Source organism: Numida meleagris, chromosome 6 (genome assembly GCF_002078875.1).
Source record: "Numida meleagris isolate 19003 breed g44 Domestic line chromosome 6, NumMel1.0, whole genome shotgun sequence".
Taxonomy (NCBI): Eukaryota; Metazoa; Chordata; class Aves; order Galliformes; family Numididae; genus Numida; species Numida meleagris.
Genome location: NC_034414.1, coordinates 57365386 through 57381951, shown reverse-complemented (window position 1 = coordinate 57381951; position 16566 = coordinate 57365386). Strand labels below are relative to the sequence as shown.

At 47.2% G+C, this 16566-nt stretch overlaps 1 protein-coding gene across 1 annotated transcript in view; it reads left to right on the top strand.

Annotated features, from left to right (window-relative positions):
* TMEM260 (transmembrane protein 260) overlaps positions 5601–16566 on the top strand; it is a 28664-nt gene continuing 17698 nt past the window's right edge. The window contains exons 1-3 of the mRNA XM_021402572.1: positions 5601–5758; positions 9571–9602; positions 10358–10509. Of these exons, the coding sequence (XP_021258247.1) occupies positions 5641–5758; positions 9571–9602; positions 10358–10509 (302 nt within the window). The 5' untranslated portion in view covers positions 5601–5640. The remainder of the gene's footprint in view (positions 5759–9570; positions 9603–10357; positions 10510–16566) is intronic.

The window sequence follows — 16566 nt, the reverse complement described above, 5'->3', positions numbered from 1 at the left end:
GAGCAAGAGGCCAGAGCATGCTCAGAAGCTCTGCAGGAGATACATGCACGTCTGAGCCATGGGGATGCTGCTGTCACCCATGAAGTCTCCTTTTTAAGTATGGAGAATTCTGGAGATGGCTCAGCCATTTCTGAGAAGAAGGGCAGAGAAAATGATGGTATTTTGCTCCTATATTGTAAAAACATATCTAGGATTGCTACCCTCTGAAGCAGGGATTAAGAGGGCTGAGTCAGATATGTCCTTAGTTGGTCCAGGAAAAGCAAACCAATGCCTTGAGACTAACAAACTCAACATTCGGTCCATGTGCTGAGCCTCCATGCCTCTCCCCTCAAAACATCTTCCATGTTCAGCATCATGGAATCACAGAATCATTAAGGTTGGAAAAGACCACTAAGATCCCCAAGCCCAGGTTCAACCCACACCCACCGTGCCCACTGACCATGTCCCACTGTGCCATATCTCCACGGTCCTTGAATACACCCAGGGATGGTGACCCCACCACTTCCCTGGGCAGTCTGTGCCAATACACATCTTCCATGAAAGACAAGTTAATTTTGGCCATGACACATCACAGACCTGGCCAGGACCCTCATCTTAGCAGAATGAGAGGAGAAACAGCTTGAGTTATGTCCTTACCATAATGAAATGAAGACAATAACTTCAGGGAAGAATACAGATTTTTTAAGTGACTTTGGAGCTCCACCAGTTTCCAACTAGATTAAAAGACAGGACTTGGACTACCAGTAGCAGCTCTGGATATTTGTTCAATGCAAGGGTGTAATGAAGACACAACAGGTCCAGGAAGAAGACACTGGTAAACCAAGAAAGGAGAACAATTTGGGGGGATGCAATTCTTGTTTTGCTTGATCCTCCTCCTTTGTGCAAATTTCCTGAGCTGATAAATTCTTATCACAGTTCAACATATAGATATAAAACAGAGAGGAGTGTTTCATTCACATCACCGAAGTGAGTTACCTAATGAGTTTTACAGAAAGTGAGAACAGGGATGATGAACTGAGAGTTTGAACCACGGGGATCCCTGGAACATCTGCTGTTGCAGGACTTCAGATACATGTTGTGTTCAGGCAATTCTCAGGCCAGGCTGATGAGTTTGGCAACCAAGACACAAGGTAGCAATCAATATCTGGCACATATAATTAAAAAGAAGGGGAAAAAAAAACATTTGAATGTGTTTTGTGGTGGTAAAAGGTGTTTCCAGCACACACACTTCTTACAAATACTCACCATAGAGTAGTTGGGCGGCCTGGGGATGAAGGGAATGGGGCCCTCATGTGGTGCATCAGTCACACTCGCAAGAAGGTGCTCTCTGGAAAACTTCTGTGCCAACACAATGCACAGATCAGGCACCAGACCTGAGTCTACTGGTAAGGCACAGGGAGAAATAAATATGTTTGAGGAAATCAGGTGTGAAAACATAGAGCTGATTGTCAGAGTTCTGGGAAAACCAGCGGAGAAAATGGGATCTGTGACTGCTCAGCGTGTCAGAAAATCAGCTGGAAGGCTGCAAAGAATGGTGGCAAGCAGGCACTGGAGGTCTTTTGCAAGACAATAAAGCTTGTTTTATAAAGTCACAAAATCATGGAAAATGAGAACTGCAAGGGGAAATCTCTTTAGTCTTTTTTTTTCATTTGGGGAAGAGAATGAAGTTGATTTCTGAATTAGGGAGCAAGCTACCTTATGAGTGATGGAGCGGGTGCAGTCCGTTTTCCCCTGGATCTTAGTCCCAGACTCCCCAGCACCCCAAGCCCAGGACTGCTGGGTCTCATCCCAACCAGACAAAGGACAGAACGATGCCACCAGCACGGCTCTGCTGGTACCCTAACCAGGGGAGACCTTCACGTTTTTTCTTTTTCAGGTTTTATCTAAATTGGGCAACAATTCAAAAGGCACTGGGGAGTGCCACAGTGGATGTACAGTGTAATTACGTAGAGCTCATTTTGTTAGATGGCCAAGGTGACTGCTACAAGCCACCTGCACAATGTATCTGGGCACGCAGGTCCCCAAGTGCATTGGGTGACTGAAGGTGTCCCAGCCCACCCTTGGCTCACCTCAGTAATTCCAAATACATGCACTCATGGGATGAGCATAGTGACAGCCTCATGAGTGGGACCAGACGGATGCTTGCTGTAGCTAGTGCGCTGCTTCGTTCCACTGGAGGTACTCTTCATCACATCCAACAATTTCAGTTGTCTGGTCTTCCCATCCTTCTCAGAGCAAGAAGTCATAAAATGCAGCTTATTCGAGCCACTTAAGAACAAATAAAAGTATCATAATCTTCCTCTTTGTGCTTTGCAGGCAAGCATACATTGTCGGTAGAAATACTGCCAAACTTCTTGTTTAAATATAGAAGCAGTGCTTATTTGCACTGTTAATGCTCCCCATGAGGACAAGCTTTTCTTCCATAAGGACATTGTTTATGATTAAGACAAGGGCTGGCTACTTTGCCATTAAAATTCCGTGCCAGTCCAGCGCTGACAATATTGAAGCTTTGCTAAATGTGTATACATGCAAGTTCATTAAATGGATGCTGACTGTTGTTACACAAGTACAGCAGTTGAGTGCTTTCTGTATTAACCTTATCACCTGATGGGCAAAAGAAAAGGTTTAACTAAAGCTTAGGACTAATTGAACAGTATTCCAGTATTTTCTTATGTAAAACTGGTTCTGGTCTATTGTTTTTATTTATTTGCAATAACTGTGCTCATTCAAGTTTGTAATGACACTGCCATGGGTGAAGAGAATTTGCTTTAAGTATTATTCTCCCTTTTCCTATCTCCTGCCTCCTCTAAACTGTGTCTCTCAGGAGTAAATTTGCAACAGAGCCTGGTACAAAGGCAACTCTCTAAGTACACAGCCCTTTTTGGAGATATGTTCTCAAGCTGTGTTTTTAAATTACTTCAGAAGTTCCTGTTTATTTTCTCAGCCTGCCTTGGGTATTTCCTGTCAGGCTGAGTGGAGCACAAAGCAGTAGATAGGAGCACTAAGCCTCCCACGGAAAGGCAGCAGGCGTCTTACAGCAGCACCCAGCACACACACTGTGCAAACCACCAGCACTTTCTGTGCTTACTTACCACTAGAGTATGCTCTCGTGCTACAAGTTTCAGCTATTTTTTTTTTTAAATAAATCAATGTGTGTAGCACAAGCCATCTTTCCAAAGCTTTCCACTTCCCCTAGTGCTTTTTTTTTTTCCTAAGGAATATCTATATATATAGTTATTGCTGTTGAGCCCATTCTCAAGGCTTTGAGAAAGGGCAGAGTGTTGCTTGTGGTGAGGTGATTCTACTTTGGGTTTGGTCGACTCTCAACTTTCAGAGCACACATGAAAATAGTTAAAAACATCTGCCTGGCTCACACTATCCAGGAGGAAAAAAAAAAAAGAGAATACAATCCCTCCTTGTCTCGGTCACCCCTCTGGGTTATGCCTGGTGAGGAAGGGGAAGTCAAACCTCATGAATAAATAGAGTTCTGCTTACAGAAGAAAAATGTAAATGCACTCTCCAAAGCGTTTGTGCCAACATAAAGTGGGTTTGTAATCCTGGCCTTTGAAATGGTGGTAGTTATTCAATAAGATAAAAGCTGTTGTGAGCCTGCCCTACCATATTAGAGCAAAGTACTTTGTCACTGGCCCCCTAAAAGTTCCAGTTTCTGCATGACAAAGATATAAAACAACTTGCAGGACAATTAAAGAACAGTTTGTCCTTACCATATTATTACCAGCCATTCTTCCACATTTCGATATTCGCGTTTAAATTGCTACCACCCCCATCAATATAATTGTAATCAGTCACAGTTTGCATTGTCTCTGGATGCCTTTTCCAAGTTAAATACAAAGAAAGAAAAATACCGCAAAGAAAAAAGCCATGCTTTGGATAAAGAGCCTTGCCACCAGCCTGCTTTCACACACAGACTGCGCACTTTGCTGCTAACATTACATTTTAGCAGCCCCAACGGGTGCGGGAACAATGACCCCTCTCATTACCATAGTGACAATGGCTGGTGGAAGATTGCAACGTATCTTTTTCTTCTCCCTGATGAACCTCAGCCAATAACGCTAGGAACCTGCCAGCATGTGGAGTACATTGGAGCTCTCTTGGTCACCACAGGGCCCAGCAGTTGTGTTTTGATGGAAAGCAGCCATGCGGGCCGGCCTCGCTCTGCCGGCGGCAGTACCCTGAGCTAACAGATTAACTTCTGACCGGGTCATGCCGCAGTTTTTTAGCAATCTCATAGCATCACAAAATCATTAAGGTTGGAAAAAACCTCCAAGACCCCCAAGTCCAACTCCAACCCACCCCCACTATGTCCCTTAGTGCCACATCTCCATGGTTCTTGAACAGCCCCAGAGACAGTGACCCCACCACTCCTTGGGCAGCCTCTGCTAGAGCATCACTGCTCTTTCTGAGAAGGAATGTTTCCTAATATCCAACCTGAACCTCGCCTGGCACAACACAAGGCTCTCATCCTATCGCTGTTATCTGGGAGAAAAGGCTGACACCCACCTCACTACAACCTCCTTTCAGGGAGTTGTAGTGAGTGATACTGTCTCCTCTGAGCCTCCTCTTCTCCATACTGAACAATCCCAGCTCTCTCAGCTGCTCCCCATAAAACGTGTGCTCCAGACCGCTCATGGCTCTGTTGCCCTTCTCCGGACAAGCTCCAGGGCCTCAATGTCTTTCTTGCAGTGAGGGGCCCAACACTGAACACAGCACTTGAGCTGTGGCCTCACCAGTGCAGAGTATAGAGGGATGATCACTTCCCTGCCCCTGCTAGCAACACTATTTCTTACAGAAGCCAGGATGCCATTGGCCTTCTTGGCCACCTGGGCACACTGCTGGCTCACGTTCAGCCGAGCGTTGACCAACATCCCCAGGCCCATTCCCTCATTATCTTCCAGCCACTCTGCCCCAAGCCTGTAGCGCTGCCTGGGGGTGTTGTGGCCAGAGTGCAGGACCTGGCACTTGGTCTTGTTGAATTTCATCCCATTGGCCTCAGCCCATCAATCCAGCCTGCCCAGGTCCCTCTGTAGGGCTGTCTACGCACCATCACCTTCAAACCCACCCCCCACTAGAGACTTGCCTCATCCCACTCAGGCCATAAATCTTTATTATTTTTGTCTATAGCCTCTTCGCCTAGCTGGCTTCTCACTCTGGATTTACACCAGTTTGATGAGGAAGTGCTCACTGAGCTTGTATTTAAAATTCGGAGGTTGCTTTTGGTGCACTGGCAGGACACTGAGCGTTCTGCTCCTGCACGGCCCCGTGCCCAGGCCCGACGGTGCGACCTGGGCACCCCCCCGCCCGCACTGGTTTCGCTGCACACCCCCCCTCCCCGCCCCGCGCGGTGGTCCCGCCCTACAGCGCGCCTTGCGCTGCTCCTCCGCCCGCCCTCCCGGCTGTACCAAAGCCTCTGGGCGGGGGGGTGTGAAGAACGAGTTCTGGAGGCCTGTCCTCGTCGCTTTACCAGTACGACGACCGCCTCTATCCTCAATCCTCACTCAATTAACGAGAGCTCCCAGGAGGCTATTTGGAGGGAGGGGGGAAGGAGAGCATGATGAGTCTCTCCCCCCCTTAGTTGGCGGTGCAGTGGTGCGTTCCACCCGAAGCCGGAAGCGGCCGCACATGGGCGCGGGGAGTGCGAGTGGTGCGGGTTCAGCCGCTGCTGCCGGGGCTGTGGGTGCTGCTGTTGCGGCCGTGTATGCGGGCACGCTGCCGCCCGGCCTGCCCGGCGGGGACGCGGGTAACGTACCCAGCACCCGCCGCGGGGCAGGGACCGGGGCCGGGGGGCTGCGCTCGGGACCGGGCCGCGGGGCGGCCTTGGGGTGGTGGCACCGGGGGGAGACCCGAGCTGTGTGGTTGCTGTCACCCCCGTAGGGGTGCTCGTCCTGTAGGGCTTGGGGCGTTACAGTGGTTTTATAGCAATGTTTGGCCTTCGGGGCTGTGTCATTGCTGTCACCCTGTAGGGATGTTTGCCCCGTAGGGGCTGGTGGGTCGCAGGCATCCTATAGGGTCTTGTGTATCACAGTTATCCTATAAGGGTCACAGGTCTTAGGTTGGAAGAGACCTTAAAGGTCTTTTAGTTCTATGCTGTATAGGGTCTGGCCATCCTGTAGGAGTGCTTGCCCTATACGGTGTAGCATGCAGCAGTCATCCAGTAGGATTGCTCACCCTGTGGGGGCTGGTACATTACTGCCATCCCATAGGGGTGCTCATCCTACAGGGATGTTCCTCCTGTAGAGGCTGTTGCGCTGCTGTCACCCCATAGGGATGCTCATCTATGGAGGCTGTTGAGCTGCTGTCACCCCATAGGGGTGCTCACCCACAAGGGTTGCTGCTTACAGTCCTGTGGTATAATATAGTGCTGCTCAGAGCTTGGGCCTTGCAGCCATCCTGCAGGGGCTCGTCCCTGGGGCTCAGCACACCATGGCCACCTCTTGTGCTTCATCAGCTCCTTGGGATCCAGTCGCCCCGCGGTGCTCAGAAATCTCTGCGTCTGCCCTTCTGGGAATGCTGCTGTCTGACAGTTTGTGTCTTGCTCTACTGACCTGAGTGGAAGAAAGTGGCTTCTGCTGCAGTTGTGTGGGTTTAGTGTCATTTTGTGTAAAAGACGCCCAGCTTCAATACGTGTTTGTGGTTGTGATTGGGATGTTTTAGGTGCTCTGATGTTTTGCTCACAGAACAAGAACACTGACTTGCTTTCCTTCTGTTATATGGCAAAGAGGAGTTGCATGGGTGTTGAACTCCAGCCAAACTCTGTTTTCAGATCCATACTGTACATTAAGAAAAAATAGACCATTCAAGTGAGGGCTTTTGGGTTGGCACATTGTGGGGTTGGATGTTTTCACAGCTTGTACATCCACGTGGATGTGTTTGCACTCATCTCCCCACACCCCTATGGCAAATTGGAGAGACCCTGTTGTGCTGTGAGCTGCCAAGTGTTAAAAGAATTTATTTCTAAATGCCCTCTTGCGGCCTGCATTCCAGCCTAGGCGTGTGAGGCTAGCTCTGCTTCCGCTCCAAAGCTTGTAGAAGGTTTTAGCTCCTGCCCCTACTGCTTCATATACAGTGTTCAATAGGTATGCAGTTACTGCTGTTTCTTCCTAGAAGCACTCCCTCACGGGAATTGAACACATGTTGAAGCATGCAGTGCCTCTGCTTGGAGCTGTTAGCTCTGATCTGAGCCCCTGCAGCATGGATTTTAGTTGTGCCTGAGCTTGTGTTTTGCCTTGGGATGTGGGTGACCAGTGCAGACCCACAGAGCAGGGCAGGCCAGTCCCATCCTTCTCTGCCCCATCACCTTCCTCCCCTTCTTCCCCTATTTTTCCATTTTCTTCCAAGTTGGCTGCTTGGATTGCATGCATTCACCAGATCCGAACACTGAATCATTACGATTGGAAAAGACTGCTAAGATCATCTAGTCCAACTGTCAGACCTCATCCCCACTGCCTTTCTGGGCTTTTCCCTGCCAGCAGCCACGCCACCACATGGCAATATGGCTTTTTGAGGTTATTCCCCTCATTTCTCATGGGGAGCAGCCTGGTGCAGCCCTGACTGTGGTCTCTGGGAGCTCTGTGTGGCGTTGCTCAAAGCATCGAACTTGATGGGCTCACGCCTGTGCCATTGAAATAACTGAAGCTACTTGTGTAAGTAAAGAGGTGCTTAAGGATTTGCTGTATCTGCTTTCAGGCAGGGAGCCTATTCTTATTCTTTTTAAGCGATCTGTATATTTTTAATTGTTCCTGAAGCTTGCAGTAATCCTGGAGTGTAAAAGGTAATATATATTTTCATTGGCAGCTTTCTCGTGTTACTTAGTGTTACAGTAAAGAAACAAGAGAATGAGTTTGAGAGCTCATTGGGATACATCCGCAGATGTTACAACTGCTTAAAAAGGGATCAAATGATCTCAAGTTCAAAAAAAGGAGTTTCATTCTGATGTTTCAGACACCAGCTCCCAACCTCGCTGGGGTCAGTTTTCAGGCAGGTTTGGGCCCATTGCCTGAACACCTTTACTGGGGTTGGGACCTCTGCTGGGTTTGTGGCTGTGTTGCTCCTACGCGTGGTGTAAACTGACATCACCACAACACATGTGAGCTCAATGAGTGCAATTTTGGGTTGGATATGAGGAAATACTTCTTCTCAAAAAGAATGATCCAACCGTCAGCCCACCCTTACTGTTCCCACTGCCTATGTCCCTCAGTGCCACATCTCCACGGTTCTGAACACCTCCAGGGACAGTGACCCCAGCACTCCCTGGGCAGCCTGTGCCAGCGCATCACCACTCTTTTGGAGAAGAAATTTTTCCCACAGCTCCCTTCATTTTGCGTTCCTGCCATCCAGCGATGGGATGAAACTTCTTCAAACTTGGCACTTCCACAGCAGCAGTAAGATGAGGCACTGTGTTTCCAAAAACAGGACCCTGCGATTTGAGGAGGGGAAGAGGAGAATGTCTCTTTGGCATAGCTGGGATAGCAAATGTTGCATGGTGATTCAATGAAATAGCACAGAAATGGCGTAGAATCACATGGGAATGACACAGGGACAACCCTGCCCGTGGCAGGGGGTTGGAATTGGATGATCTGTAAGGCCTTTTCCAACCCAAGCTGTCCTATGCTAGTTCATAGAATCGCATAGAAATAACATCATATGGAAATATCACATAGAAATATCATAGAATTACGTAAAATTATTGTAGAATCACATAGAAAATCACATAATCAGTGCCTTGATGCCGTAATTTTTAATTTTGTTGCCTTGTTGTTGAGCCCACCGAGCTTGAAGGTGCTCCTGTGCACGGGCTAGATTTAATGCATGCAGTTCAGCAGCACTGCAGAGCGCTCGGTCGTGCTCCAAGCGCTCTAAAAATGCCAAGGATTCTCTGCTGTTGCGCTAACGTGGTGACAGCCATTCTTCCCAGCATCAAGTCCAAATGAAATGCAAAATCTTGGCGGTGTTGTGTAACAGGAGCAGCCGCTGAGCGCATAACCCTGACAGGTAAAGGGTTGCTTGCAAAGCTGCAGGGATTGCTTTAGCACCGAGGAGCAGCCGCGTCCCCGAAGCCGTGGCTGCAGATTTGCAAGCACGGTGTTTGTATTTAACCCCCTTTAAAACTATGAAGCTGTGTGTTCCATTGTTTGTTTGGTTTTTTTTTTTTTTAATGAGAAACACCCCGTTTGTTGAGAGGCGTCGCGACGTAAGCGCTGCAAAACGCTGCGCTGAGAGTCGTCGAATCAATGGGTTTTAAATTAAAAACACACCGGGGCGTACAGATGTCTGCAACTGGGATGTCTCAGGCCGTGCTGTAGCCGAGCTCACCTATGCTTTCCCTTATCTGTTCGTAAAAGTCGTGCGAAAACATACAAAAGATATTTTGTGCCATGACATCAGAGGGAGAAAATATTCTTAGAAAATTTCATGCTGTTAAATCTCTACAGATTTACAGTTTTATCCAGTCAAATTAATGCAAAACCCCAATGCAAGCATTTGGATTTTGAAAACTTTGGAGGAGTGTCATTTCCTAATAGTAATTATTGGTTTTACATTATTTTTTCACAGGGGAGCTGATCACAGCCGCATATGAGCTTGGAGTAAGTATTAGTTTTATTGTTTAATCAATGCTCTCATTAACAGTTTTAGGAATTAAGGAAGTTTAATTAAGCATGGAGTAAAGTAGATTAATTTATTTTCAAACCACAGTTTTTACTAACTTATAAGTACAGCACGCGACAATTTACTTCAAGTTTTAAATCCAATTAAACTAAATTATAAAGCAAAGGCTTTACTGTATATACAGTAGCTGGCTTATTATCAACCCAAATTTTGTATAAGCTGGGGAGAATAAAATAAATCGGGTTAACAATTTTAATAAGTTTTATTATTTAATAAACTTTATTATGGTGCATGATCCCTTTAGGCAAGACCTTAGGACTGTCAGCGCGGTGGTAATCCGATAGCAGTGTGGTCTTTCAACTTGCTACCCAATAAAATAGTTGAGAATCTGCTTTTTTTAAAAAAAAAAAAAAAAAAAGAAAAAAAAAACAGCCTTTTGAATGACCCTAATATACTGTGAACCCAAACAACAAGCAGTTTAAGGCGCGATAATGCGACGTGTCACCTCTTTTCTCCGCCGCTCATTATCGCGGGTGACGCCTGCCGCCAAATCCACTAAGGGGGAAAATATTTGCGGAGTGAAAAATTGGCACGAAAAGCCAAAACCGTTCTGCAGGGGGAAAAACAGCTGGGATGCTTGGGTACCGGGATGCTTGGGTACCGGGATGCTGGGATGCGGTGCTGGGATCGGGATGCTGCCGTCCTCTTGCTGAGCCCATCCCTCTGTCCGCAGGTCGCCCACCCGCCTGGCTACCCACTGTTCACGCTGCTGGCTGGGCTGGCCATGAGGCTGCTGCCCGGCGGGGCCGCCGCGGGCCGTGTCAACCTGCTGGGTGCCGTGCTGGGAGCCGTGGCAGCCGCGCTGCTCTTCTACACCGTGCTCAGGTACAGGGTTGAGCCCCCCCGACCGGCAGCTCCTGGCTGGGATTAGTTCCTCGGGTGAAAGGAGCAGCGGTTTAATCTGAATTTGACCTTCTTTCTTTGACAAAAGCTTCCTCTCTCTATATTTTCTTTTTTGAAATAGTAATAGTAACAATAAGAAAAAGTACGCCCTTTCCCTTGACAAAGAGGTGACAGGCTGTTGGGGCTCATTATCGCAAATCAGCGAGCGCTCTAACTAAGCAGAACTAATGAAGTTTGTCGTTCTCGGAAGATGCAGATGGTCCGTTTGAATTAACAAGATGAGCTTCACCTGTGGCTAAAGCAAGAGCTGGGTTTAATCACAGCTCCCAGCGGAGGCAGGTACCCATGTCCCCTGCCCACAGCACCGTCCCTGCTCCCCACACCGTGCCCCTGGGAGGTGCGTGGTCCCAGGCTGCGCTCACCCCGACCGCCTTTGATGTGCGAGTTCTCCCCGCACTTAACCTCTGCCTGACCCAGATTGGAGAGGATTACCACAACCCCGGCAAACAATTTCTAATGTTCTTTGACGGGGAAAATAGGGCACGTTTCTAGGCTGTGGTTGGCAGTGAAATCTGAAATGGTATCAGGGCTGGGGATGCAGTCCTCAAGGACAAAACGGGGGTGCTTTGATTTTTGAGAAAAGCCATTTTCTAACCCAGCTCACAGCGCCCTGCCGCCCCCAAGCAAGCCTCAGAAGAAAAGAAGGAATAAATTTGACCAGATCCTACGCAGCAATGAAACGTGGGTGGGAGCAAGAACTGTCCGTGGTTCTGCCCGGGTGCACTTTCCCGTGCCGAAGGAGCTGCTGTGCATGCTGCAGCCGTCTTACGGAGTGGGATTGATTTTAGTGTTGGGTCAGATGTGTGATTGAGTCAGTGCCTTTTTATGTCGCATCCTGCATCGTAACGTGGGTTTGGTGAGGTGTTGCCTTCCCGTGTGAACCTGGTGGCAGATCCTAGTGCATTCCAATTATGTTAAAAACTCCTGCGTGCAACTGCTCAGTAATTTAGAATATAGAATCATAGAATATCCCGAGTTAGAAGGGATCCATAAGGATCATCAAGTCTGAATTCATTTAAGCATTGAATTCTACTTTTTAAAATTTTTAATTACAGTTGTTCCAATTACTGTGGAGATCTGCCCTGCTTTACAGTTCTAAGTCAAACATGAATGTTCCCCACATGCCCCTTTAGTGTGTACGAGGGGATGCAGTCTTTGCTTCAGAGCAACAGGAATGCGAAGGGCGAACGATGAGCCAAGTTCGGGAATTTCCTTTCCAGTTCTAGAGGTTTTGATTTTTTTGTTGTTGTTTGATTGGGTTTGGAAGGTGTTGCTTCTGTCAAATGTAAAACTTGCATCGAGGAACAGAAAACCTGGAAGTGGGAGATGGTGGAAACTCGGGGCTTGCGGAAAATTATTTCGTAGATGTAAGGCAGAGAGTGACAGAATCAATTATTCAGCCTTGCGGTGATTGATTTTTGTAAGGTGTTGTGGGTCACTTTTATTTACAAATTACGATGTCGTGGTTTTCCCTGTGAGCACCTTAAAGTCGATTATTATTATTTTTTTTAAGGCTTTCATTTGGTTTTAAAAAAAAAAAAAAGTTTTTTCTCTCTTGCCACCTGCTTAAACCAAACAGAAGTCTTTCCGAAAGCGTTTGCTGGCACCGTCTGCTCCAGAGCCTCCCATATCTGCGCGTTTTGTTTTGAACCGGGATTGTGTGTCTTCACAAAAGCTTTAAACCAGGCTATCAAATCCTGCCGCATTTTTGTGTTTTAATTAAAATTGAGCTGACGAGGTGACCCCTGAAAGCCCTTCGGTACCAAAGGAAAAGCGGGCGGCCGCTCCTTCTGCCGCGCGAGCGCTGGGGACGTTAATATGAAAATATGTAGATGTTAGGAATACAAATAATTGATGAAGTACACATCCTTTGGGAGCAGCACGGTTCAAGTGGCAAATCTCTCTCGTCAAACAATAGACACCCTTCAGAAAGGAGGAAGCCATCTCTATGGTAATGGGGCTCACAGTGCCCTATTGATTGAGTGGAAGAAGACATTATACAATGTCACTTGGGCTGTTACAATTTCATTTGTCGTCTGACCTGAACTTAACCTCTAAAACCTTCCTTCTCTCCCCGCGAACCCACCAACCGGGCATGGTGCTGTTTGCCGTGGCGTGGGGCGGGGAGGGGATTTCTCTGCATTTCCCAACCCCTGCGTACAGTTCATCTATTCCTTGCAGATCGCTCTCTCCTTTTTGTCGTTTCCCGACTTTATTCACCGCCGGGTCGGGGTGATTTATTTTCCTGCTTAACGCAAGAGTTACGATTGGGCATTATTTAGGGCGCCGCGGTGCGCGTGGGATTAGGACCAAACCCCGCTCAGTCCGTTCATAATTTAACCAGATTTCTCCTCTCCCAGGTGCTCGCTGGCGGGATGCTCTGCAGGGCGGTAGGAAGCAGCTCAGCCTTCTGATTGATTTGTTGCTAAACGCGGAGCTGTGCTTCTCCCAGCAAAGTTGCGTCGGACCGCGCTGATGCAGAAAGCCCTTTTGTCAGTAATCCAGACTATCGCTGAATGAGCGTTTTGCTCCTTTGAATTAGTTATCAAATATGTTTTTCCCCTCCGCGCAGTCTTAAGAAATCGCTTGTAATTATCGTAAAATGGCATTCACAAAGAGTTTTCTCAGGCTGCTTGTAACTGATGCAAATAATTCATCTTTGCTTTGAAAGACGGGGGAGCAGCATTATGTTTTTAGGACGCGGCGAGTGCGACTATATGATTGTTTCCTTAAACAAATATTTATTTGTTTTACTGTGGGAGGCAAAGCATAGCAAGTTTACAAAGTAAACCAATTATGTTCTTATAATATGATTGCCAGAGTGTAATTTTCTGCACAGATGATGCGTTCTTTGCATTCTCTGTTACGAATAGAAATAGCGCGCTTCTCTTTGCTCTGAGTGCATTTTTCCTACCTTCCGTAGCGTGGCCGTTTTGCTCCGTGCAAACATACAAAGCTGAATTATTGCAGGTGCAGCAGCAGAGTAGAAGGTGTCGTTTCCACGGGACTTCACCCGATTTGTTGCCAGCTTTATTCCCAGTTGCACGTTAACGTTTGAAAAGGAGAAAAATGTTGCCTTGAGCTGAGCAGCTTACTTCTCTTCAGCTGCTGTTCTGGGTATTGCATTAAGTTTGGGACTTTTATTTGTGCATATTAGGAAAATATTATACATATATATGCATACACACACATACACTTTTTTCTTATGTGTAAAAAAGTCCGCATATATACATATATACGGACTTTTATATATATACATGTATATGGACTTTTATAGGAATATATATATATATACACACGTATGTATGTGTAGAAATAGACATTTTTCCCCCCACCACTCTGCCAAGCAGCAAGCCATGGATGTGCATGAAAGCAGGGTGTGGTGGAGGTGTTCTGGATTTGTTGTCCCAGCCCCTCTGAGATTCCTTGCTGCAGTGATGCTTCTGTGAGAAGGACCCGTTAGTGGACAAGGTGTGTGGGAGGACGTGGCTCTTCCCAGAGGATGCTCATGGAAGCCCACCAAATTGACAGGTGCTCACAAAATTTGCCTACTGCAGGTATTGAGTGGGGAGATTCTCTGCATCCTTTGGGTGTGCAAGGTGATGGAGTTCCCAGCAGCCTGACCCTTATTTTAGGCAGGGTATAAGAGAGCCCTGAGAGCATCCTCATCGTATGGGATGCAGGGACCCAGGCAGCTGCAGATGCTTCAGGAAGGGGATTCTGGAGGGAGTTTTGGATGCAGAACGAGGGAGAAGAACCTGCTGTGGCAGCCATTGCTGCCCCATTGACTGTAGGCATGAGAAAATGAAAACACTGAGCTTCGCGGAGTGAGAAATCTTCTATTAGGGCGCATTTGGATTTTCCAGATTACAGATTATTTTAGATTATTGCCAACTGTAGCAAAATGCAGGTTCAAAAGCAGCCTGCACACGTAACAAGTAGTTACTAAGTTTTAGGACAAAGAGGAGAATGGGAAATACTTCAGTGTTAATTTGCTTTCGGGGGACTACCTGCTGTGACCTCTGACTAATTGATCATATGTATTTTTTTTTTCCCCCCACGTCGCCATAATAAAGCAGCATTGAGCTCGGTCTGAAGACACGAACGAATCTGTTCATTTGCATTTTGCTCTAAAGTACGCACGTTAGGCTGAAATAACTGCTTCGTTTTGAAGGGGGGAAGAGAAAGCAGGGCAAAAACTCTTTTTTTTTTTTTTTTTTTAAAGACTGAAGAGTCTTTTCTGACAGCTAGTCAGAGTTAGAATTAGTTCAAGGAAATGTTAATAATGCACTGCCTGGCTTAATCCCTTTGATATCACCAGGTATCCTCCTGTTCATGGGTTAATTGCTTTAAAAGCGGAGGCAATATTCTGAGCGGTGGGCCGCTTCACCTTTTCACAGCTGTTACCATTGAGTGACAACTAAATCCCATGTGTAAGATGAGGAAGAGCTCAATCTCCAATTGGGAGAAAATTTATGTAAACCGCAATCCCTTCAGAATGTGCGGAAGTCACAGACTTTCTTGATTTACTCTGCTTTTCCCAGAAAGCTCTATTGTTCACTTCCCTAAGTCCCATCAACCCTTTGTAGCAGAATATCACAGCGGCAGCAGATAGCTTGAAATATATAAATGCTATCATAGCTCTGATTAATAGCGGCGCTTATGAGTCAAGTCTGATAACAGAGCAGCTCTCCACTCAATTTCAGATACCGCTAATGGAATCTGTCTCCTGCAATTGTAATGTGAGAAGGCCTAATTTGCCATGGAGCTTGGAGCTGTCACCAGCCGGGGATTGCGGGGTCAGATGGGAGCTGCCAGGTTTGTGCCCCGCAGCTTGTATCTCGCGCTTTGAATAGCGCAGCCCCCTGCCTGCCAGGGAGCTGATAGCCCGCCGGGGGGTTTATGCCACCCCGCACAATAGCGGAGGGCTGCATGGGCTGACTTGGTAATTGTGAAGCCAGCTCCAGTATTTTTTTTTTCTTTTTTTTTTCTTTTTTTTTTTTTGCTGCTTCTTGCCGCAGCTACCGCGGCTGCATAATTTCTAATAAGGGGTTTTAACAAATGTCAGATTAGGAAAAGTTTCTGCAATTACAAAAAAAAAAAAAAAAAAAACTTATAAAACATTTAAATTGCTAAAGCCGGTTCCTACCGAGAGTTTTTTCTTTTTCTTTTTCTTTTTTTTTTTGGCTGCTGGAAGCAGACACCATTTATTATGAGCGCCCGGGATCAAGCATACCTATTTTCTAAGGATTTTTGAGTTTGTGAATCGAGCCTAACTAATGCACCCTTTCTGCTTACAAAGACATAGGGAGAGAAGTTCCCTCCTGGCTTGGGTGGCTGGAAGTACAGTTTTCACTCAACTTATTAGGAAGTTGCGAGCACAGCGGGACGTTTCCTAAAGCAGCACAGCTCTAATGGGTTTTGTCAGCCTGTAGGGAGCTGCTCAGCCCCGTGAGCTGCCCTGGGATGGCTCGGCCTGGTAGCACCGAATTGCCAGACTCCTTGGGAAGAGGCTGCTGCTCCCATGCCCAGCCTTTGGGTACCTCTTGCATGCACTGATAGTGTTCAGGGCCGCATGTTGATCGTGGGGACTTGGTGTCATCCTACACGAGCTCAGTGTGATCCTACAGAGCTGCAGTGGTGGTGGCCTCACTGCCAGCCTCCCATCCAAGAGGGCCTGTGTAAGAAGATGCGGGCAGGACCACCTCCCTTAGCCAAAATTCTTACTGCATCAATACTCCTCAGCCAGTCCTGACGGTCCCTTCTTTTCATTTGTGGTGTTCCTGCCCCTTTGCATGCTTTTTATTATTATCTTCTCCTCATGGCCATGAAGACTCCATCACGATGGGCAAACTGAGCTGGGTTCCGTGCTTCCTCATTCTCCGGTGCTGGGATTGGAGGCTGCAGGCACGGCTCAAGTGGCTCTTGAGCGTGAGGTCCTTGAGGAAGAATAAAATCTGGGTTGCTATTCCCTGCGGT